At 42.5% G+C, this 25,910-nt stretch overlaps 1 protein-coding gene across 4 annotated transcripts in view; it reads left to right on the plus strand.

The window, feature by feature from the left end:
* The window catches only part of FAM149A (family with sequence similarity 149 member A), a 348,769-nt gene that overhangs the window by 234,304 nt on the left and 88,555 nt on the right, over positions 1–25,910 (plus strand). For all 4 annotated transcript variants that reach the window (XM_069200080.1, XM_069200089.1, XM_069200105.1 and 1 more), the window contains exons 2-4: positions 6,204–6,314; positions 13,567–13,699; positions 19,834–19,976. In XM_069200080.1, coding sequence (XP_069056181.1) covers positions 6,204–6,314; positions 13,567–13,699; positions 19,834–19,976 — 387 coding nt within the window. The remainder of the gene's footprint in view (positions 1–6,203; positions 6,315–13,566; positions 13,700–19,833; positions 19,977–25,910) is intronic.

Genomic DNA, 25,910 nt, shown 5'->3' on the forward strand with positions numbered 1-25,910 from the left:
TCTAGTGCACTTTACTAGGGACTTGCTAGTACATCAACTATGCCAATCACTGTTCTACAGTGGTAAAGTGCCCAGAGTATCAAAACCAGCAAGAACAAAGTCAAGGACACAATCAAAATATAGAAAGCAGAGGCAAAAAAGACAGCGGAGACTACATCAAGAATGCCTAATCTAACAAATGTCCCTGCGCTGAAAGTGGGTAGATCTACCCAACCTCATGAGAGTTCTCATCACTAAGGTGAAAGAATCTGGACGGACCATCAGCATTGGCGTTTTCTGTTCCAGGACGGTGTTCCACCTTAAAGTCTATTCCCTGCAGGGAGATGGACCACCTTAACAGTTTTGGGTTATCACCCCTCATCTGCATTAATCATCATCCAAAACAAGTAGGGTCTTAGCTTCTTCAGCATCCAGACCACAACAAAAGCTTCATGCTCATTTGCACTCCACCTACTTTCCCAGGGAAGTAACCTCCTATTGATGAGGGCAACCAGTTGATCTAGGCTCTCTTCATATAGCTGTGTCAGAACCGCTCCCACACCATGCTCTGGAGCATCAGTCTGCACAACAAATTCTTGAGAGAAGTCAGATGCCTTCGGCATGGGTGCCGTGCACATGGCTGCCTTCAGGGCATCAAAAGCTGTCTGGCAAGTCTCAGTCCAGATGACTTTCTTGGGTTGGTTTTTGGAAGTTAACTCAGTCAAGGGAGCAACAATGGTGCCTCACCCTTTGGCAACCTCCCATAGTACCCTGTGAGACCTAAAAAGGCTCTCATCTCAGTCTGGGTCTTGGGGGGCTACCAAGCCAGATTAGTGTCAATGCTGGGTTGAAGGGGCGCCACCTGGCCACTCTCTACCTGGTGTCCCAAGTACACTACAGATCACTGCCCTATTTGGCACTTGCTCACCTTAATAGTGAAGTCTGCCTTCTACAGGGCCTCCAACACTTTGCAGGGGTGCTGGAAGTGTTCTTCCCAACGGGAGCTGAACACAGCAAAGTCATCCAGGTAGGCTGCATTGAAGTCCTCCAATCCAGCCAAAACCTGGTTAACCAACCTCTGAAAGGTGGCAGGGGCATTTTTAATCCCAGAGGGTACCACCCTAAACTGGTAGTGCCCATCAGGGGTAGAATATGTAGACCACTCCTTGGCCCCCTCAGTCAGAGCAATCTGCCAATATCCATAGGTTAAATCAAATATGGTGAGATATTTGGCAGCCCCTAACCAATCAATCAGCTAGATGAATGGGGTGCACGTCACTCTTCGAGATGGCGTTGAGTCCACGGTAATCCAAACAGAACTTGAGTTGTGGAGTGGCACTGGGAGCAGCATCTTTTGGGGACCAAGAGCACTCAACTGGCCCAAAGGCCAATGGAGAACTCAACAACCCCAAGGGCTAACAATTTGCATACCTCATCCTTAATGCTAGTCCTGACGTTGTCAGTCACCCTGTAAATTATGTGTTTTACAGGTGGAGTGTCCACATCATGTGTACACAAATGAGTGACCCCTGGGATCAAGGAAAATAATGAGGCAAACTGTCCCAACACCTGGTGACAGTCCCGTTGTTGCTCTGGAGTCAGTAAGGGAGAGAGGTTCACACCCTCCAAGACCCATCTTTCTCTTTGACAGACAGGAGGTCAGGAAGAGACTCACGCTTTTCCTCCACCCCACCATCTGTTGCCAAGAGCCCTCAAAGTGAGGTTTGAGGTGGTTCACATGAAGGACTCTCAAAGGGTTCCTGGGAGTCCACAAGTTCATCAGATAGGTGACATCACTCTTGCACTCCACCACCTCAAAAGACCCAGTCCACTTGCCCTGGAGAGCGCAAGGCTCCACCGGGGCCATTACCCACGCTTTTTGACCAGACTGAGGCCCTCATTATGAACACGGTGGTGTTTACCGCCGTGTTCAGGCTGGCGGTCATTTCACTGACTGCCAGCCCCCCTGGGACCCAGCCGGCAGCATAAAGAACATTCTGCTGGGTTGGTGGACGGAAACATTGTTTCCACCCGCCGGCTCAGCAGAATGCCTGGCCGGGACATTTCCGGCAGCTCCACATGGAGCCGCCGTCAATGCCTCTGTGCGGCGGATGCAGCTGCACCCGTCGCGCAGATCACTGCCCGTAAATCGGGCAGTGACCTGCGCGATGGGGCACTGCACGGGCCCCTGCACTGCCCATGTCAAGTGCAAGGGCAGTGCAGGGGCCCCCAGGGGGGCCCAGAGCACCCCTTCCACCAGCCTTTCCCTGCCGGGTACACCCGCCAGGGAAAGGCTGGTGGCTGTAGGGATCATTATCCGAGGGGCAGAAGTGCTGCCCTGTCGGATGATGATTCCTTTCACCGTCAGGCTGCCTGGCGGTGGAGGAGGGTCGTCTATGGCGGCCCTTCCTGTGTTGATTATATGGCAGTTCAGACCACCATGCCGGTGGCGGTCTTTGACGCCGTCGCCGGCATGGCGGTCTGAACCACCATGTTCATAATTAGGGCCTGAATCTCAACCAGAGTGGTGTTCTGATCGTATCATCGTTTTATGTCTTCCTGGCTTGCTTCCAGGTTCTCCTGAGCGAGCTTCCTGAAGTGGCCAGCATGTAGCTAAATACATCCTAGGAGAGCTTATGGGAGGCCTTCTCCAAGCCTTCCCTAACCAGACTCAGAGGGTCTCTCACAGGGTGTCCATACAACAATTCAAAAGGGCTAAAACCAAGTCCCTTTTGTGGCACTTCCCTGTAAGCAAACAGAAGGCATGGCAAGAGTACATCCCACAGACACCTCAAAGGCTCTGACAGGCCCATAATCATGCCCTTCAAGGTGTGATTGAATCTCCATTTCCTTGGGGTGGTAAGGAGTGCTGAATTTGTAGGTCACCCCACACTCCTTGCACAGAGACTTCATATATGTGGATACCACCTACTTGGGGAACCCCATGCGGGTAGAAACCCCCATCAATGCATGTCCCACCACAGGGTCTGTGAATGACCTCAGAGGTATAGCTTCTGGGTACCGGGTGACATCGTTCACCAAGACCAGCATAAACCTGTTGCCTATGGCTGTCTTGGGCTCCTGAAGCCCCACTATGTCATTACCAACCCTTTCAAAGGGGGTGCTGACTACAGAAAAAGGTTGGCGGGAACCTTTACATTTCCCCCCACTCTTGCCACTTGCCTGACAAGTTTGACAAGACCTACAGTGCTCATCAGAGTGCCTGTGCATTTGGGGCCAGTAGAAGTGGATGACAAGCCGTTCAAAGGTCTTGTCCTGCATCAAATGTCCAGCTAGAAGCACATCACCTGCCAGAAGGAGGAAGGGCAAGGGGCGTGGGAAACCTGCCCCAGATATTCCCATGGTCCGAGAGGAGGATGAACCTGCGGGGGATGCCCTGGATCCTACAGCGGAACAGGTGGCTGAACTGGGGGAGGTGCCCGTGCTAACTCAGTGGCAGCAGGAAGGGGGTCTCTCCAGGGAAGCATTCTGTGAGGCACAGAAGGTACACCCTACTCTGGAGGGTTTGCAGCAGCAGGCTGCAGACCAGACGTCCAGCAAGGAGTCTGGTTCACACTTGATCTATTGGGAGGATGGCCTCCTATATTGCGGGCCTAAGGTTGCTGAGCCTGGGCAGCCCGTGTGCTGGTGGTACCCCAGTGCTTCAGAGCCTTCCTACTGGGTCTGGCTCATGATACCTGGGCCAGTCTTTCAGGCTCCAGGGCCTCCTGATCACTCCTGATGGGCTGCCATTGACCCGGTGGACACACACACACCCTCCCAGGCAGACCTAACATCTCCAAGTGAGACCAGTATTCCACCTCCTTCTAAGGAGAAACCACCAGGTCATTTCCAAGCAGATAATCTACAGGCATGGTTGGGCTCACTGATAGTGTAAAGGCACCTGCCCCCCCACACCCCTATTCAAAGGGAACCTGCACCACTATGCGCAGGCGCTCTGAGTTATCTACTGTATCTACTTGGTGAAGTGCATCCAAGATACCAGGTGACTTCTCACAGTAGTCACACTAGGTCTTGTGTCTCTCAGAGCCTCCACCCTCTGTCCATTGATGGTCACCCACTGCCTGTATTTCCTTGTATTTTCAGGTGCAAGGGTCCTCTGGACCATCTCACTGTCCCCTAGTGAGACAAGGGTCATCTCAGCTGGATCCCACCCACCTGGAACCAAGTACTCTCCAAGCGCTACACTGGCCAAACCCTGTGACTAAGCACCAGTAGGTGCCAGTGTCCACTTGGGACATTTGGGATCCCCACTCACGTGACCCACCTGGTTGCATGCATAACACTTGCGGGACCCTTCTCTGCAGGTTTCCCTGTAGAGACCCATGGCTTCTTTTCACTAAGGGGTTGGGATTCTTTATTGTGGGAACTAGGTTGGGGCCCTTTAGAGAACTCCCCCTGTTTACCCTTCCCCCTCCCACTTCTTCTGATGGGGACCCTGCCCACCCTTGGCGTTGTCTCCCCAATACCTCTTTTGGACCCTGGTGCTCTCCTAATGGCCCGCTTCCCGCGCAAGCTTCCTCGGGTCAGTGACCTTGCTGTCAATTAGGTGCTGGTGCAGCTCTGGGAAACAAAGACTGTACAAGTGAGCCCAAGCAATTAAGTTGTAAAGCCCCTCATAATTTGTTACCTTACTGCCCTTCACCCAACCATCCAGTGACCTGCAAAAAGAGTCTGCACATTCTAACCAGGTTTGGGATTCTTTCTTTTGGTAGGACCTAAACTTGTCCTTGTACTGCTCATGGGTGAGACCGTATCTTGTGAATAAGGCGTCCTTCATCCTAGTGTAGGTGAGTCCCTAAGGATGTCAAGGTGTCCATCCCTTCTACTTCGAAGTGCTTCCACAGACCCACACCCCCAATGTGCTTCAGGGACCATCTTCATGTGGATAGCAAACTCATACCCCATAAACCACAAATGGATATCATCCTCCCTCTTGTAATCCTTCACCAGATCCTTAGGAATGTGCACCCTCCACTCAGGCTGCACTAAGGTACTGCTGCCACCATCTCTGCTAGACTGATTTAGTTCTCTTAAACTGAGTTCATGAGCCAGGCGTATCTTCTTCTCTTCAGTGGTGAGCCTCCTCGCTTCCATCTCCATCTTAAGCTTCTCTAGCTCACATTGGTGTGCCCTGTCTGCCTGTCTGTCTTGCAACTCCTCAGAAGTCATACCCTTAGATGATACACTGCTGCCTCCCCTCAGGCAGAACAGGTACATCCACTACACTACTCCGACTACTTCCTAATAGGAATTCGCAAATTAGGTAATGCAAAACCATTCGCACCTATAAGGATGAATGGAGTCCCATTCCCTAATTGCAATTCAGTAATAGCAATTGCAACTTTTAAGTAATCACTACAGTATTACCGAATCGCAGTTTTCATACATCCCATTTTGCATTTCTTAAATAGCGATTTCTTAAAAATCACTATTTAGGAAATGCAAACCGGGATGATGATACATCTGGCCCTTAATGAGGAAGGTCCATTTGCGAGCCTTTGCGAATCGCAGTATGAAACTCCTGGAGTTTCATACATTCCAATAGTGATTACTTAATTGCGATTTGCAAAACATCGCAATAAGGTAATCGCTATTGTAAAGGATGATACATCTGGCCCTAAGTCTCTTGTGAAAAGAACGTGGTCTGCCTTCTCTGCTTTGAAAAAATATTAACTTCATACCATTCCACTCTATGCCGTTTAACCTGAATAATATTCCACAATAATGCTGTTAAAGTGCACTTAAGCTATAAAAGCAGTAAAATGTTTCACATTGGAAGACTTCAACTCATTCAGTGGCACTTATAAAGGCAAGAGATGTAAATTATGAAAACACAATCTTTGGGTCCACTGTTTTAGTGATAAGTGAAAAACAAATATGAGGAAAGAGGGAAATATAAATCCATAATATAATCGAGCATGTGGAATTATTGTACATAGTAAATGGTAAGCAATATAGCTCAGCTGAGATATGCCTACTTCAATTATAGTACATATTTATGAAAGAAATGCCAAGAGGTTCGCCGTGCTTACTTAAATGCTTGAATGACTCTACTCCTAACCACTACTGTAGCAATATTTTATTATTTTAAGATGTATGAAGGAAAAACGTTTGCTATATATTTTTTAATCAGTTTATCTAATTGTGATATCGTCAGTGATTACATAGTGTTAATGTTAATATGTCACATTGATTTTCAGAAAGGGGCTATCGAAAGGATCTGCGAATCACACGTTTACAGTAAAGGATGGAGAGACTCTTCCAGTGCATTTTACCAGGCGTGTACAGGATGCCATCTACAATTACTCCTGGTATGTAGTTATGACTAAAGCACTGGATGTACAGTATATGTTATACTATGCTATACTTTGTGTGCATTGCTCAGTGTTGACGATTTCAACACTTTTGGGTTTCTATGTTGGCAGATTCTTTTGTTTTTTGGAGGGTTTTTCCAAACACCTAGGCTCTGTTGACGCTTTAGGTCTTGTGACCCACCACCAATTCCATGTGAGTGTAATCAGCTCAGAGTTTGCTTGATCGTGTACATGTCATTGTTTCCCTGTCCAAGCTGGTGAGTCATTTTCTCCCTGTTGCAGAATTAGAAGAACCTATGTACAGAAAAGTCTGTAAACTTTCACACCTTCCTTAGAGTTCCCATCCTAGGGACTAAGATATTTACCTATCTCCCTTTTCCTATAGTTCCTCACTCACCTATTCCATCTAAAAAAGGTTTAACTTGCCTCAGAGTTCTTCGTCCACACTGACATCAGAGCATTGAGCTCATCCATTGTGTTGACAACCGATTGCTTGTCATCCAGTGGTTGGTAGAGAAATTAGCACTGGTGCATTAGTAGATTTGACATTCCTCCTTCAAGTTGTCATTGGCGTTGCTTATAATTGGAAGTCTGTATTTTAGTGAAACTCAGAATATCTTATGCTTGAAATCTCATCTGTTTACCTGCTTTGTCAACTTTGTCTCTAGTACTAGTCATCTTCAGACTTTTGATCAGGGGCGTAAATTCAGGGGGGGTCCTGAGGGTGTTACATCCCTCTCACAAATGCATTTTTGGATAAATAGTTGGGTACAAATTCTGTCAGTCAGGCATGGTGAAATGTCTGTTGGATTTCACAAAGGATTTTTACTTACACAGAGACAAAAACACACACAAATTGTCCCTCTCTCTGTTTTGAAAGTCTTCAAAAATGCTGGTTATTTTACAAAATATTGTGTTTTGTCTTACTTAGTATCCCTACCTATCAACATTCCTCTCCCTTTCCACTGCCTCTTAAGCCCTCTCATGTGCCCTCCTTGTCGTATAACGTATTTTAACATTATGGGGGTCATTACGAGTCTGGCGGTCACTAGACCGCCAGACTCACAGATGGTGGTTGGTCTGCTGCCAATGCGGCGGTCCGAGCGCTACATTACAACCCTGACGTTCGGGCTGCCAGGGAACAGTCAGCTCCATCAGAGATCCCTGCGGTCCGGGTGTGGTGCCGGTCCTAATCCACCAGGGCAGCGCTGCAAGCAGCGCTGCCTTGGGGATTACGACCTCCTTCTCCGCCAATGGTTTCATAGTGGTACCACTGCCATGAAAATGCTGGTGGAGAACGGGTGCTGAGTGCCCCAGGCCTACAGCACTGCCGCCGGCTCACTTACAAGCCAGAGACAATGCTGTAGCCTGCTTCCTGCTAGGCCAGCGGGTGGAAACTCAGGTTTCCACCCACTGACATAGCAGGAAACTCTTAACGCCTTCGCTGCCATGCTTTTTCACATCAGTTGCCAGGCCTTTTTGGCTATTTGGGGCAGTTTGTGCTTACTCACTCATACCTTTTTGTCCACATAAGCTACTCCTGTCAAATTTACGTCCTATTATTTCCAACATCCTAGGGATTCCAGAGGTACCCAGACTTAGTGGGTTCCCCTGAAGGAGACCAATAAATTTGCCAAAATACAGTGAAAAATTCGTTTTTTGTTAAAATAAAAAGGGAAAAAAGGGCTGCGGAAGAAGGCCTGTGTTATTTTCCCTGAAAACGGCATCAACAAAGGGTTTGTGGTGCTAAAACCACCAGCTTCCCAGCTTTCAGGAACAGGCAGACTTGAATCAGAAAACCCCATTTTTCAACACAACTTTGGCATTTTACTGGGACATACCCCATTTTTACTATTTTTTATTCTTTCATCCTCCTTCCAGTTAGTAACAGAAATGGGTATGAAACCAATGCTGGATCCCAGACCGCTAAACATTTCTGAAAAGTAGATACAATTCTGAATTCAGCAAGGGGTAATTTGTGTAGATCCTCCAAAGTTTTCCTACCAAAAATAACAGCTGAAATAATAAAATATTGAAATTGAGGTGAAGAAAAAAGCAATTTTTCTCAACGTTTTACTCTGTAACTTTTTCCTGCAATGTCAGATTTTTGAAAGCAATATACTGTTTCGTCTGCTGGACTCTTTTGGTTGTGGGGATATATAGGGCTTGTAGGTTCATCAAGAACCCTAGGTACCCAGAGCCAATAAATGAGCTGCACCTTGAAATGGGTTTTCATTCTATACCTGGTATACAGCAAGTCATTTGCTGAAATATAAAGAGTGAAAAATAGGTATCAAGAAAACCTTTGTTTTTCCAAAATGGGCACAAGATAAGGTGTTGAGAAGCAGTGGTTATTTGCACATCTCTGAATTCTGGGGTGCCCATACTAGCATGTGAATTAAAGGGCATTTCTCAAATTGACTTTTTTTTTACACAATGTCTTACATTAGGAAGGAAAAATGTAGAGAAAGACAAGGGGCAATAACACTTGTTTTGCTATTCTGTGTTCCCCTAAGTCTCCCGATAAAAATGGTACCTCACTTGCGTGGGTAGACCTAATGCTCGCGACAGGAAACACAACATGGACACATCACATTTTTACATTGAAATCTGACGTGTTTTTTGCAAAGTGCCTAGCTGTAGATTTTTGCCTCTAGCTCAGCCGGCACCTAAGGAAACCTACAAAACCTGTGCATTTTTTAAAACTAGTCACCTAGGGGAATTCAAGATGGGGTGACTTGTGTGGCTCTCACCAGGTTCTGTTACCCAGAATCCTTTGCAAACCTCAAAACTTGGCAAAAATAAAACACTTTTTCCTCACATTTTGGTCACAGAAAGTTCTGGAATCTGAGAGGAGCCACACATTTCCTTCCACCCAGCGTTCCCCCAAGTCTCCCGATAAAAATGGTACCTCACTTGTCTGGGTAGGCTTAGCGCCCGCGACAAGAAATTCCCCAAAACACAACATAGACACATCACATTTTCCCAAAGAAAACAGACCTGTTTTTTTGCAAAGTGCCTATCTGTGAATTTTGGCCACTAACTCAGCCAGCACCTAGGGAAACCTACCAAACCTGTGCATTTTTGAAAACTAGACACCTAGGGGAATCCAAGATTGGGTGACTTGTGGGGCTCTGACCATGTTCTGCTACCCAGAATCCTTTGCAAACCTCAAAATTTGACCAAAAAAACACTTTTTCCTCTCATTTCGGTGACAGAAAGTTCTGGAATCTGAGAGGAGCCACAAATTTCCTTCCACCCAGCATTCCCCCAAGTTTCCCAATAAAAATGGTACCTCACTGGTGTGGGTAGGCCTAGCACCCACCAAAGGAAATGGCCCAAAACACAACATGGACTCATCACATTTTTTCACAGAAAACAGAGGTGTTTTTTGCAAAGTTGCCTACCTGTGGATTTTGGCCTCTAGCTCAGCCGGCTCCTGGGGAAACCTAGCAAACCAGCGCATTTTTGAAAACTAGACACCTAGGGGAATCCAAGATGGGGTGACTTGTGGGGCTCTTACCAGGTTCTGTTACCCAGAATCCTTTGTAAACCTCAATATTTGGCCAAAAAAACACTTTTTCCTCTCATTTCGGTGACAGAAAGTTCTGGAATCTGAGAGGAGCCAAAAATGTCCTTCCACCCAGCGTTCCCCCAAGTCTCCTGATAAAAATTGTACCTCACTTGTATGGGTAGGCCTAGCACCCACGAAAGGAAATGGCCCAAAACACAACGTGGACACATCACCTTTTTTCACAGAAAACAGAGGTGTTTTTTGCAAAGTGCAAACCTGTGGATTTTGGCCTCTAGCTCAGGGGGGGCAGAAATGGCCTAAAATAAATTTGCCTCCCCAATCTCCCTGGGGAGCGTCCCTTGCCTACGGTGTCGCTCCCCCTGGTGACATTGGCGCAAAAAAAAAAGATCCCCGGTGCCTAGTTGTTTCTGCCCCCCCCGCGGGGGGCAGATTGACCTAAAATCGGCCGATTTGCCCCCAAGGGGAAATGGTCTAAATACAATTTGCCCCCCAGTGGAGCGACCCTTGCCTAATGGGTCGCTCGCCATCTCTAAAAAAACAAACAAACAAAAAAAAAAACACAATTTTTTTTTAGCCCTGGCGCATAGAGGTTTCTGCCCCCCCCTGGCGGCAGATCGGTCTAATAACAATAGGCTGATCTGCCCCCAGGAGGGCAGAAATGGCCTAAAATAAATTCCCCCCCCACCAACTCCCCCCGGGGAACGACCCTTGCCTACGGGGTAGCTCCCCTTTGCGTGACTTTGGTGCAAAAACAAAATCCACGGTGCCTAGTTGTTTCTGCCTCCCTTGGGGGCAGATTGACCTAAAATCTGCCGATCTGCCCCCAAGGGGGGCAGAAATGGTCTAAATACAATTTGCCACCCAGGGGAGCGACCCTTGCCTAATGGGTCGCTCCCCATCTCTAAAAAAACAAAAACAAAACAAACAAAATAAATGATCCCTGGTGCAAAGAGGTTTCTGCCCCCCATGGGCCTAATAATAGGCCGATCTGCCACCGGGGGCAGAAAACGCCTTAAAAAAAAATGCCCCCCCCTGGGAGCGACCCTTGCCCAAGGGGTCGCTCCCTTATGCCAATTTCCTCAAAGAATTTAAATCCCTGGTGACGCAATCCGGCTGCTAAAACGCTGAGAGAGACTTCAAAGGGAAGGAAATTCATTTCCTTCCCTTTGAAGCCTCTCCGGCCTCCTCCACGTGATCGGAAGAGAAATGCAAAGCATTTCTCTTCCGATCCAGCGCGATGGGAGGAGGCCTCTGTGATTGTCAGCACGCTGATGTCACAGGGGGGGGGGGGGTCGGGGAAAGCGCATCCCCTTCCATCCTTTCCTTGGGGGGGTAACCCCCAGAGGGAGCGCTAGCACTCCCTCTGGGCCCTGTGCCCAGGACGTAATGGTTACGTCCTGGGCACCCGAGCACTGTGCCTCAGGACGTAACCATTACGTCCTGGGCACAGAAGGGGTTAATATACATGCTGATATATACTTTAATAGAGAGTACAGTCATACTTGTAAACTAACTTAGGGCCTGATTTAGGTCTTGACTGAGTGGAATACTCTGTCAGAAGCATGACAGATTTCCCGTCTGCCTCATTACGATCCCATGATATGCTATGGAGATCGTAATAAGGCAGATGGGATATCCGCCACGTTTGTGACAGTGTTCTCTCTGCCAAGATCTAAATCAGGCCCTTAGTCTGTTTATATGGTTTTTTAATTGTCTTTCAGTGCTCTTGTATGTTGTGCTTATATGGACATTTAACTCTTATATTTCTAATAGAAACTGAGTTTATTTCAATTATCTATCTATCTATCTATCTATCTATCTATCTATCTATCTATCTATCTATCTATCTATCTATCTATCTATCTATCTATATGTCTATCATCTGTAGACATGTGTCTTTGTAAGGTTCTTTAGTCATCTGTCTTTTGAATCCTTTCTAATCATCTGCTTTTGAAAGCCTCATTAGTCCTCAGCCTTTTGAAGCCTCTCTACTTATAATAACAAAAATACAAAAATATTACAAAACTACAGTTACGTGTATAACATAAGGGATTTCAGACACACTTTGTCCATTAGTCTGTTGTGCCATTCACATTTATTTTCCACTCACTCCGGCATTCATCATGGAGCAATGCACCAGCCTACTTAAGCCTTCATTGTACATTATGGTATGCTGCCCTTTTCAAGTAGCACATACAAACACAAGTAGTTCCCTTCATTTCCAGGGACTACTCTGGTTATGTGTGTTTTTTTCACACCAAACAATTTTGTTTACATATAGCCGTTATATTTTTTAAGATTTATGAGTGTCCTGCATCTTCCCCAAAAACAAAGTTTGCCAAACACCCCAACAGAATAACACACGAATTGCCAAAGCCCAAAAGCTGGTGGCAGGCACCAAAACTATTGGCTTTGATGATGTACGTTTTAAGAAGAAATAGAGTTGGCTTACAGGGGGTTAGTTAATAATGTGACAGGTCTCATTATTAATTTCTTCTAAAGTTTTGAGGGAACTTTCTTGCCTTACTACACACTGACCCCAGACTTATGGTGGAATCTGGATTTAGAATGGAAAAGCTATTTGGAATGTTGTAGAATTCACGCACAGTTATAGCCAACTACATTACTGACTAAATAAAAACTAATATTGTTCCCTTAGGTTTCATGCATTTGCATATTTTGTTTGTGATTTCATATAATGTTTTGCACATATATGATTTCCTTAGTGTTCAAAATGATCTGCTCAGTTACACTTCTGAAAGTATTAATAATAATAATGATGCTATTGTAATAATAAAAGTAATGATAATTGGTGTGGGTAATATTTCATGCTATAGAAAAGCAGAAGATACAAACACCTAAAGGTATGTGATTGGTCATACACTTGAAAAACAAACCATCAATTGTCTAAAGCCTGTAATGGAAGGACCACTGCTGAAGGAGACATTGTAAATAAGTAACATAGGTAAAACATTTATTCCAAATGTTGAAGATGAAGGGAAAAACAATATTATTGCTCCAGAATAAAACACTTTACTTAACACCAGCAACGTTTCTGTACAGTACGTAATCGAAAAGGAGACATAGACACAACATGGTGTTCTTAGGCCATAGTTTAGACTTGGATATTTACTTTTTTCTTTTAATAAGTGTACATTTGTAACATGCATGCAGTGAGACTATCTGCCTCAGTGTACTTAAGTATACAGCATACATATAAAAACCGGTGGCCTGGCTCACAAAGGTAAGCTTCCACTTTTGTGTGTTTACTATTTTTTGGTATTCACAAAATATGAGTTTAATTTTACTAATGGTAGTTTAATGACTGTGGAGAGTCAGCAGTGAAGGCAGAGACCATACCTATCTTGTTTTGTGCAGAGTCTACACCACTAGTGTGGAGCCTCAGCAGTCATAAAATTTAAATTAGTAAAATTAATCTCATAGTTTGTGAATACCAATAAAATAGTAAACTCACACAAAAGTGCAAGTTTACCTTTGTGAATCAGGCCCTCTGTATTTTATTGAAGCACTCACTCCTCCTCTGTTAAGTATTGCTGGAGTGTGAAGTAACATTGAGTATGAACCTTGAAGATCTGAATATGTTGTTTCGTTTTACAATGTTACATGACCATGTTTCTTTATTTTAGCAGTGTTAATAATGTTTGATTCATGAATAAAACCATTGGTAATATTGGATTCTGTTTTTCCCAACAGTGAATCCCTTTCTTCAGTTTCATCCAGTGGACAAACCACACCAACAGACATGAACAACTCTTGGTCTGGAATACAGAGCTACACCACTGGCTTGTCTACTGAACGAAGCTCTGTTTACTCCTGGAGGGATGATGTAAGTTACAGCTGGTGATTTTTCTTCCAATGCATTCATACTTATTCTGTTCCTCCCAGCAAAGTACAATCTGCATTGAAAAAAGTTATAAGCTCATATGATAATAGTATGGATCTTGTGCAAGACAGTTTTTCAATTGCCTTTGCATGGTACTTTTTATATTAATTGTTAATACCAAGTGCAAAAACAGTGGAAAGACCTTCCCCGTCAGAGTCAATCGAGTGTAAGCCAAAGTATCTGAACCAGAGAGCTTGTGACCATACAGCTGAGAATTATCACTTATGGGCCACTAAGGCACTTGAACCCTTTTATAATCAAATGCTAAATACCAAATGATAGTGTAGGCTAGTCTACTGTTTCCTCAATTGTGTAATCATAATTTTCATAATAATAATAATATTAATAATAATAAAAAAGCAATTCAATTGTTGGATCAAAAGGGTCATTGGATGCATAGGACCCCCTAGCTATGTTATTATACAGTGGAACTTCTGTCCCTTATTTTCGCTCACATACAGGTTTCAGACCTTGTTTACAAGTTAAATCTAACACTGAATTTTGTTGAGTTTGTATCTTGTAATCTTTCTGTTAAAATTTGTTATAAGCTGTACACCAGAATTAATTCTACGTCTCGTGCTGGAAATACTACTCAAACCATTTTTTTGTTTGTGTAGGTTGTTTCTAACAATAGTTGACATACATCTTTCTGATATGTTTTGGATGAGTGAATGGGGTAAGGATATGGAGGATTTTACTTTATCTGTAACTTTGTCTTTCTGATATTATATGCGGTGCCCTTTTTGGGACTGGCCAGATTCTGTTTTCTGTGTAAATTGCTCGACCTTTTGTTAGCTACTGCCCTGTAATTAATTATTAACAATTCAAAGAAATGTGATGCCTTTCTCTTACATGGCCAGGAAGAATGCCACATGCCAGAACCATGGATTGGACATAGTTAATATTTCGTCTTTGCTTTATCTAAATTTGGGAGATCTAATGTTTTAGGAAGTTTTCTCTATTAAATAGGAGTGTGTCTGAACCTTTATAACTTATTATTGTCAATTATATCAAAACACTCCTTATCTTGATTATTTAGTGAAAATTGTAGTTCTTTACTGTACATTGAATAAACTTTAGTTTTCTAACACCAGTTTACACTTCCATTCCCCCTTTTCCTCTCTTATATCACCTCATTTATAAAATGTATTAAAATGTGTATCTTATACTATCGGTTTTTACTTATGAATTATATAGCAGTTATTTTTAGTTGTTTGCTCAGTATACAGTGCTCTACAAATGATTGTCCGATTGTAGGCAGTTGTTACAGTTACATATGCATGTAACTCATTATCTGTGTTATATTTTAAACCAGATCTTTAACCATTGTTAATATTATTATTATTGTTACTATTGGTATTAGTAGTAGTAGCAGTAGTAATATCAAGAGTAAAAACAACACAATAATAATGATCATAGTAATAATAATAATAATAATAATAATAATAATAATAATAATAATAACAATAACCTGTTTGTTATGTAGCACATCAGCCACCCTTCTCACCTTTCAAAGCTCTGGAATAACAGGTGTTAATTATTACAGAAGGATGGAGGTCTGAGTCGACCCTGCTTGGACTCAAATTCAGGCGCCTGCATTTTCAGCAGTGACGATTTAAATCATCGAACCACCCTGATGTAAAAAATAGTTTTAAAACTCCAAAAATATATAATTATTCTCAAAAGTTGAGAGACATAAGAGAAATTAACTATATAGTTGAAGATAAAGTAGCATTAAAATTATTTTTATACACATCGGAGACAAGACAAGGCCTTTTATAACAGCCTTTGTTTAACTCTGATGCATGCACCCTAAGAAATCCGAAAAAACAATCAACAAAGCCTTGTTCCCGTACCATTCTTTAACTGTCTGTTCTTGATCAATAGCGATGTTGTAGTTCTCTTCCTCACCTGTTAAATAATTGTTTCTATCAGTTCCCAATCCCCCACCACCACATGGTGATGCAGGGTGCTAGTTTTTTCGGGACTTTATCGCACGTTTGCTTGTAACCTCGTCATTTATTTTATGTTTAATAAGCTGCTTTAAAAATGCCAGATAACGAGGTGTAGGGCTTGGTCCCTAAATAATGTGACCTGTAATAATGCATAAAACAAAACACTTAAAATATGTATTACATCCAAAGGCATTTTCTTTAAATTTCCAGGCAAGAAAATAGAGGTTTGCCAAGTAGGTGTGTGAGTAAAAGATGTGCAGGAGGTGAATAGTTTAGCAATGTACTATTTTCTAAATTTGAATGAGCCCATGCAGCGCAGAAAGACAGATGCCAAGTTTGTTCTTCTATGAAGTTTACCGGTGTCCAATTTGTTCCTGAGCTGACTTTGCCAAAGATAGCTAATAAAGCCAAACGAATTAAACATAAGCAATTATAAGGATCTGTTTATCATCCTTTCTTACCAGATGCAAAGAAGCCCTTCGGATGTGTTCTATTTGCTTTATTCTGCCAGAACAGGGCCATCGGCTTACACCCCCCATGCACTCAAAGCCCAAGCAGTTGAGATTTACTAGATTTTCTACATCACCCTGGACAGCAGGCAAACAATAGAGAGGTATGTTAGCGCCCTGGGCCGAAGAGGAAATTGCTGAAGGCTTGAAACAGGCAGGGACATCTTATAGGTTGCTGGTGCCCCGGGCACGACATATTTTGGTGACCCCCGGTTCGGTTCAACTTTAAATGTATTGTGCCACTTGCACCTAATTCAAGCCTTCGTGATTGCAAACAATATAGATATTTTACCTTAGCCTTTGAGAAATCCAGTAGCTAAAAGTGATAAAGCATGTGTATATTACATGTTTCTGAAAGGTCTCTTCTCCCTAAGTAATATTTGGTGACAACGCCCTTTCTTACAGTGTATATTACTCATTGTGTTGTGCATATTCCTCCCTGCATTACTGAGCTCCACAGAGGAAGTACATTGAATGTACTGGTTAATCAAGCCCAAAGTGCCTGCACTCAGCAGGGCACCTTGTTCTCCTTGAAGTGACACTATGCAAGGGAGTTGTTTAGTCTCTACGTTGAGCCAGTAGAGGAAAGAGGGTCGAGACTGACAGGGATGAAAGAGTAACTTAGATGGAGGTAGAAAGAGAGAGAAGTAAAGAGGGGTAAGCATTGTAGCAGGGGAGAGGCATGACAGATCAACAGACAGGTGACTTGGAGAAAGAATTGAAAGAAAAGCAGAGTTGTGAGGTAGGGATGGGGAGAGAGAGACAGGGTCAGAGGTAGCCAGAGAGAGAAAGAGGGGTTGAGATAGAGAAAGAATAAAGGGAATTTTATCTTGTCCAAGTCACTTTCTCGGTGGGCGGGGGGGGGTAGGTAAGGGGGCGCAGGAGGTTGGGTTGTTTGGAAGGTTATAGCCCTGGACAATTGCCCACTTTAGCCATGCACTAAACGTCTCCGAAAACAGGAGAGAATTAGGGAAAGGATTTTGCAACTTGGCAAAAAGGATAGTGGCACCACCTTGGCCACGGTCACCACGGCCTTGGAGCAGTTGTCTACCACTTGTGAAACCCTGTTGCCTGATTTTAAGCTCACTGTACCCCTTTGTCAGTAAAGCGAACCTGTCATATTTCCAGTTTACTGGCAGTCATTCAGTCTTTCTGTCAGCACCTGGAAACGTCACAGCCTTTACCCACTATAAAATTCACACGTGACTGCAGTTATCTTATTATTGTGCATAACCCGTGGTAGGTGCTGAGTGCATCTGGGGTTTTAGGTATTACTTTAAACATGTGGGTATTGGAAGGTGTCTTTTACTGTTTGCATCAGCATGGCGTGCGGAACATGGTACCTCTGTAAAAAATAACATTTATAAACATTAGGTCGACAAACCTTAAAATGGTGGATGCATATTTCAGATTAACAATTATTTAAAGCGAGACAGGTAGTTTTTTGCGTAAGATGAAGACATTCGTACATCCAAAGTTAATTTTCCTCCAGAAATCAGAGCCTTCATGATTGTGTTCAACAAGTTGGAGGCAGCAGCCATTTCTGAATATTTCAGGGTTTAGCTACATTGGCAGTGTTTTTCTTTAAAAGGAGCCTTGCTGTTAATTTGTGCTTACCTGCAGCCGGTCTGTCCTCCACACTTAAGTCCTGAAGAGCTTTTGAAGAACCTTAAAATAAATAGAAATAATATATTTTACTCTAGAATAGATTTTAATGCACAGTGCAGTTTGGCCTAGCAGCTGTTGCTTTAGAACACATCTATATGCAGTTGGGAATTTATTTACATTCTAATCTGATAGGGCACATTTATTAAGTCGAATGGGGAAAAATGATAGCTCTGCTTGTGTGTATTTGCATGTTAGCTTACCTCTCCAAAATTACCATGCTGCAAAATCCAGTCAGCTCGGGATATGGTTTGGAAAAAAGCTGTATTAAAACTGCGTTTTTTATTAACAAGCTTGTGCTTGGAGAGTATGAGTGTTTTTATTCGTAAAAAGATACCCTTGGCTTTTTCATTTTTGAGCCATATGGCTTTTGTATTAATATTAGCCTCTGTGCACTCAACGAGTAGATTCTTCTACTCTTTGTTTGCCTGTACAGCTTCTCTCATGCTATTTTCTGCTTGTGTTTACTCAATAGGAAATACCATTCTAGTGATTGATGCAACTTTTTGGAAAACTGGGCGCTCTAGTCTTGGTTTGTACACATCTGTCTGCCTCGATGTCACTCAACAGAAAGTTTTACAGTCTCTTTCTTAAGATGATTTTCCAATCTCTTCCTATCTCCTTTGTCACCACACAAGTTCAAGTTTTTTCTCCTTTACCCAAAAATAATAAGCTTATTAGATTTTACTCACCAACTTACTTTGTTACTGTAGATGGTACTATAACTATATTTTTTAACTTTCATACAATACTATTTACTAGTTTCTCAAGTGCCTTTCATGCTTTTTTAAGTGGCCCTGCAGTGTACAGCCTGTGTTTCTTCACCATTGTTTTGAAATGTACGATCACTTTTTTAATGCCCTTAAGTTCACCCATCAAAAAGTCTCTTATTAACTGGAAAATGTTATGTGTGGGAAGTATTTACTTATTACTAACAATAATTAAGATATTTGATGTTCATAATCTTTCATTTCATTTTGATTCTTCACGTTAGGTCTTCTCCCGCGTCCCTGTTTTGATGAAATTCACCGTAGTTACGTTTTTTTGCAGTTGATGATAGAGAAGGTAGTGATTGCTTTCTTTGCTAATGTCTGAATGGAGTTTGGTCCAATCATTTGGAGGCAAAATAATGCATTCAGTTGAGAGTTATGTTCACGCTTGGTTAAAGAACGAACTCCTAAACCTGTGTTCCCCCTAAAACTAATGAAAACTTTCAAGGATTTCTTCTTTGTATCCTTCTTGGCGATAGGAATGTGGACTAGCTAATATAATTCTGCAGTGCCACTCGTAGAGTGAGTGAGACACAGAGAATATGGAGGGGGTTCACAGCAGAAAAAAGTCTTGATGTGCACAAGTTTATGGAGCTGTGCCTGAAGCAGGTATAAGTGTTGTTTTTGCATGGTTGATTTTCATGGGCTAGTTCACACTTAGAGCTTAACCTTGCCTGCATTGGTAAGATACCTGTTCCTGAACCAGACCAGTGATTTCTGATCAGCTGCATTGGCTATTGACCCCCATTCACACTAACTCATGCTTGTGCACAGTTACAGATTCATACATCCACACACTCATATAACCACACATACACACTCTTTCTCTCTCCATCTCCTTGTTTTTCTCTCTCTCTGGTTCGCTTCCAGTCACTCACTGTTTCGAGTTATTTTATCTTTGAGGTGCACTCTGTAGACAGAAGGCACTATGGTACAGAGAGGTGGCTTTAAAATAGTGTACAGCTGACAACAACTAGCCTTCATCACAATACAATGTGTGTACCGTACCATTAGACGTGACTTACATCCCACTTTCATCTCACAAAGTCCCCATCTAACTCATGGCCTCGGTGGCCTAAGAGATAAAACTCTGAATCTTTAAATGCCGTTATTTTACTTTGATCAATATGTTCTGTCTACCAGTGAGCTCATTTCTATCAATGTGTTCCTTCTGGCAGGAGTTCGACAAAGTCAATACACAAAGGGTTCATCAGCTCTTCTGGGACGTGGATGAGATGCTCTTTGAAGGAAAAGTGAGTTCTCAAACGCAAAGCCTCCAGGCAGAATGTAAAGAATGGACTGATCGATCCCTTCACCTCAGGTAAATTGTCGTGATTGAGGCGCGCGCTGTTCTCTTGATTAAATACATACTTTTACAGAGCAGTTCTTTATAAGCTGGATAGGTGGCTTTTCGTATTCTACAATAATATCCTTTTGCATGTCTGTGTACTCTTCGTTTTTTCATTTAGAAGTAACTGATGTTACGTTGGATATGGATTCTCACGTCATCCGAATAGCACAATTTAAACAGTTGAACGCCCCATGGTATCTCTCTTGCAAAATCTGTTCCAAATAATATGGAAACAAGAAGCTACCAATAGGTAATTTGAGACCTTGAGCAAATAAAGGGTACATACTCCTGAGTCTAACATGTGGAAGGTGTCATCAAAAATGAACAAGGGCAAAAGACCAGATAACAACAAATGGTGCGTGCACAATGACATCATCATATGTGAAGCCTGCTTTTGAGCCCCCAGGCAATAAGGTATTACCAAAGGGGCCACAGACACGTGTGCGGCCCCCCTCTGTAATACTGATAGCACTAGCGCACATGCAGCACCAGCACTTATCTTCAGAGGACGTTCCCTCGTTTGTATGGCAGCGTGGCCCCATGCAAATAAGGGAATCACTTTGAGTGTGTAGGACACACTCAATTATATATGAGTAGGACACCTTGAATTATATATGAGTGTGCAAATGGAAACGTGCCGTAGGATGCGCTCTGACAGTGTGCCACAAAAAGATGGTGCACTGTCAGTGTGCATCCTGAGGGCATCCCTTTGGCAAGTGGTAAAGAGGTCCAGTGGACTCCCCAGCGATCCCCCAAATGCACAAGGGTGCATTTACTCACTGCACCCACCTGCAGGAAGGACTCTTACCACTTTTTAAAGTGCAGGGGGGTTGCCACCTGCACTGCAAAACAAAGAGTGGATTTGAAGCAGCCGCCCTGTATTTCACTGAATGTACTGCCCCAGGGTAGCATGAGTTTTTGGCTGCCCTGAAGGCAGCTTATCCATCACAATCGTGCGCACTGTCCCTGTTTGCGTTTGACACACCTATTTAAAGGTGCGCTCTGGTGCAAACAAGGACAGGGCACCCTATCAGCAATACAAGCCCTGCTATTTGCTGTATTGTTTACATTCACTTGAGGCGTTTCCGAGTGAGTTGTCAGTCAGAAGTCTGCCTATTTATCTCATGGTCTGTTTTGTAGCTCATCTTATTCTTTATTCTGTTCTTAAATATCAATTAAATTGCATGTAATTACATTAAATAACATTATTAAACACTAGAGTTATCCCTAAACGTGACCTCATCATTCAATAACATCAAATTGTAATAATTAAATACATACTCTTATCATTACTACATAAACTAATCCTAATCTTAAATGAAAATATTTTGTATTCAATTAAATAAGAAACCTAGACTATACTAATTATTTCCTTTTTACCTACATGTGAGAAAGTGGTTTATTAGTTGGGATGGATTGGTTCACATACAAGTTATAAAGTCACTATATTGTTAGCTTAGTCAAAGGTTTCAGTGGTTTAATCCTGAGCTCAACCCCTGAAAGCTGTGGCCCAGGCCAGATAGGCTTAACTTGACGAAAATATGTAAAGCATTTAGAAATACCAAAACAGTTAAAAAGTCTAGAACTGACACAATAAAAATCAGACTCCATTTTCTAAAAATAGGGAAAAATGTAAAAAGCAACATGACACCAGAAAAACAAATATCCAACCAGGCATGTGAATGATTTAGGTGGAGAAAGTGTCAAGAAAAAAACAGTAAAACGCCTATGACAGCGGTCACAGTAGACTGGGATTAAGGTGTAATTGCTGCCCAATTGGGATGGAGCCTGAGTCGAATACTGATAAGTGGATTTGTCCCACTTAAAAGTCCAGAAGCCAAATACATTTGAGAACGTTTCTAAGTCCCACTGGTCTAGAATAAAGGTTTCCAAACTTTCTTCTAGTGCCCAAACAACCTTAGGAGTACACTTTTAAGACTACCAGGGCCTCAGGGTAGGGCCCATAGAGACTTTAAGGGTGTCAGGCAATGGCCACAAGTAAAGTCCAGTCTAATTTTCAGTTGTTCCTTGTCAGCTGGGAATTGCCAGGAAAAGGCCACTTGCAGCTTGTTGTGTCCCTGAGGCTTGTTGTGTCCCTTATCCTAGGTATAAGGCAGATCAGGTGAAGTCCTTCAGGGCTCCTTTCAGATGACAGACATTAGGTCCCGACTTCTTCTGTTCTTCCCAAGGTCCTGAACATGTTCTGAGAATGGCATGTAGGGATGCTTCATTTATGGCTTGCACCAGCTAGTGGATTGGGGTTACTCCTGGGCACTCCTTAACCAATGTGCCAAACGTTCCATGGGGAAATTCTACCCATTTTTCCGTAGTTCCTGGTTGCTTAGCTGCAAATAGTCCCAAATGACATGTATCAAGGCATTTCCAAGATGGGGAAAGCCTTCGGCCACATTAAACTTAGGCTCTGAGGGTTGTGGGTGCTGAGAGTACTGTGCCATTATAACCATTAGTTTCCTCCTACATCTAACACTAAAATTCAGTTTGAAGCAGGCCATAAACTCACAAGAACCCAGGAGACAGAGGTCTGGAAGGACAAAACTAGGGTCCTTCAGCAAATCCACTAGAATTGTCCTGGCATCCTCTTTTTTCCCTTTCATGCCAAAGAGCTACATGCAAAAAATACAATGTGATTAATGGAATGCCTGACTTAATCTCCGCCACTATTATTCACTCGGACAGCACCCCAATCCATCATTCTTTTGCTCCTCAACTTAGGCCCAACCTTATGCAAATTAGTCTTCAACCCTGATTCTCATAGGAACAGTCCAGCCTGAACTGCCAGGCCAGGTCCTCCCTGAACCAGAACACAAGCAACCTAGGACTGGTTTCACCCTAGTTAGGGCTCTTCAGCCAACTATAGCTTGGTTCCAGTGGCATAGTGAGCTCAGGACTTACATCTGGGCATACACAGCGCACTTAAGGTGGCAAATGCAAACACAACAAGCTGATGAATGGAATGCTTAAATTCAACTCATCCATTGGCAGTCGCTTGGGCCACATCTCAGTCCATCATTTTTTTACCCACCATACCACCTAAGTTGAGGCCCAGCCATATACAAATCAGTCTTCACCCTGCACCTCATGGGAACAGTCCAGCCCAAACTGCCAGACCAGGTCCTCCCTGAACCTGAAACACAACCAACCTAGGACCGTTGGCTACACCATGTGGCTCAAACACACCTGCTAAGCAGGATATGACATTTTGGTGCCAGCAGGATTGCAGTCCCCCTCCCTTCTACTACGCTCAAAGGTGTTGTCCCTGCCCATTTAGGCTTACCTGTTCATCAGAGTGACCTATTGTGTAGCCCTTTGGAGTAATTTCATACCTCAATCATACCTTATTCAGGCCAAGTACAGGCTCGAAGAAGCTGGAGAGTTAAAGCAAGTTTGCCTCTAGGAAAATTGTAACCTCTGTTTAATATGTATTAAACATCCAACTTCACCATTGAATTTGATTTTTTAATAACTCTTAAAATAGTTGTTTAATTATGTTTGTAGCTGGTTCCCGTCTTGAGATACAGTATTAGTACGTTAATCTGTACTCTGATTTTGTACACAAGATAGCTAGTCCTGGCACAGTGAAATCAGTTGTAAGGGTTTTGTCACTGTGGGGACTGTTACCATTATTTTCTTTCATGTCCCACTTTTAAATATCATGCACCTGCGAACGCGCCACGGAATCCTAGTTATTATCTACCCTGAATAGTGGATTCTGCGCTAGAGGACGATAGATCGAAGCGACATAGGTTTGAGGGGATGTCATCAATGAAAGGTGTGGGGATCAACAATATCAATAACAATCAATATTATAAATCTTCAGTCAATAACTACACCAGTTTCTTAAGAAGAAGTCATAGATTTATGTCCATATATCAACAATGCTAATGTCACGAAAATAACTCTCAAACAAAAATGATAAGCATATAAGATCAATAGCGGTTGATTGAAGCGTTTTATATATCTCAATTTGATTAAGACAATCAAACAAATTATCTCTAAAAGTATCACACTTATTAATAATACAAAAACTGGTAATAATGGCAAATATACATTAGTTTAGCATCAAATGATTTCAAAATAAGTCATGAGCATTTCAAAGTTAGTTCCCTCACTAACCACAGATTAGCATCAACATGTTGGGCTTCATGTGAAAAGAATTTAGTAACACAAATTTAGAAAAAGTCCTTAACTCAATTAATAATGGAAAAATGTTATTAATGTGCAGCAATAAAATCATAGGTTGCAGCTGGTACCTGAAAAGCAAAAGAGACGCAATTCACATTTCAATGGCATACGTTATAAAGAATAAAAGTACACAGCAAATGGCTTGCTTCAGCCTGGGGACACCATCAGTTATGTCATCAGAAGATTTGGGCCTAACAACAGCTACACCCACTCAACCAATAAGTCTTGAACCATCAGAATCGAACTCAACTGCACTAATCTGCTCCTAGAGATTTCTACCCAAGATGTCATACTAAATCCTAATAAGCTCATGATTGGTCAGTCTATGGGGTGCATACAGAAGAAAAAGGGTGTTGAAATTGGAGAAATGGTGCTCAAAGACCCAGTTTAGCATGTGTATAATAACTAAAGTATCAATAAAGCGGTGCATTCATAAGGGAACACCCAAAACCCTAAACTGAATTACCAAGTAAAACAGACAAACAAATCATTAACATTTGAGGCGCTCGCTGAAGTAATATATAAATTAAATAATTAGTAACAAATCTAAGTGAAACAAATTCTTTAGATCCTGCAAGGGAGAATAAAATGTACATCAATATAGCCAAATGTCATGATCTCCAAATAGAGTCCATTCAAGAAAAGAGAAGAGAAATGTATTAAATCTTCAGTGTAGTTCTTCAGGCTTTGTGATTTATTTAATTCAATTGCACATTTTGTTCTCCAATGTATGACAGTATCCCTCTGCTACAACCAGATATCATATTCTCAGTATCCTTCTGATACAGCCAAACAGCCAAAACGTGTTTTGTCTTCGGGAGGACCCCAACGACTTCCTCAGGGCTGGAAGATCAGAATATTGCAAGTATTCCTTAATTATAGTGCTAAATACGTCGATCAACAGCACAATCCATATATTGTATAATTGCTGGTCAATCAGCTCAATACCAGCTAACCAGAATCACAGTCCATGACGTGTAAGTCTGTATATCCATGACAAAATTATATCTAGTGAAGAAAGTTCATGCTGAGTATGTCGGTCGCAAGTACACTAACCCCTGGTTCGTTTCATTTCAGCCAATGGACAACTGAATTGATGACCTAAAACACAGCAAATCTACGCTAACTATAACATTTTCCTCCAAAGTATCATTGCTTCTTCCGTCTCGTCTTTAACTCCATTGTTTCATTGCCTCTTGAATATCTTGTTCTCAGGAAGAAACTTTTACTGTTTCCATTCACTTCCATCCTCAAGGAAAGACCAGATATTAGTAACATTCTCAAACAATAAGACATTTCAACTTATGCAATGCTTGGTTAAAACATGACCTTGTAAGACATAACACTGCAACCCACTAGGGGTAGCTATGAGCACATCTACACAAACTTCGAAGACACTTTTATGAAAGCTTTGAATCATGGAAAATAATCACAGCGCCTGATTATTATTTTGCTCAGCCAAGAAATAGAAAAACGAACATTTCAAAAGTCACTTGTTTTGCACGTTAATTCATTACACACTTTTAGTATGAAAATCATGAATAAACATATTAGAAAATTCACACTCTCACACACACCACCTTGTGGCCTACAAGACCTACATAGAGGCAAATTGCTAATATTAAATAGTTAGGTTTTTACCTGCCAAAAGGATTATAATAAACAGGTTGCACTGCAGATTTAAACTGCAGCCATCAGGCT

Source organism: Pleurodeles waltl, chromosome 1_2 (assembly GCF_031143425.1).
Source record: "Pleurodeles waltl isolate 20211129_DDA chromosome 1_2, aPleWal1.hap1.20221129, whole genome shotgun sequence".
NCBI classification, from domain to species: Eukaryota; Metazoa; Chordata; class Amphibia; order Caudata; family Salamandridae; genus Pleurodeles; species Pleurodeles waltl.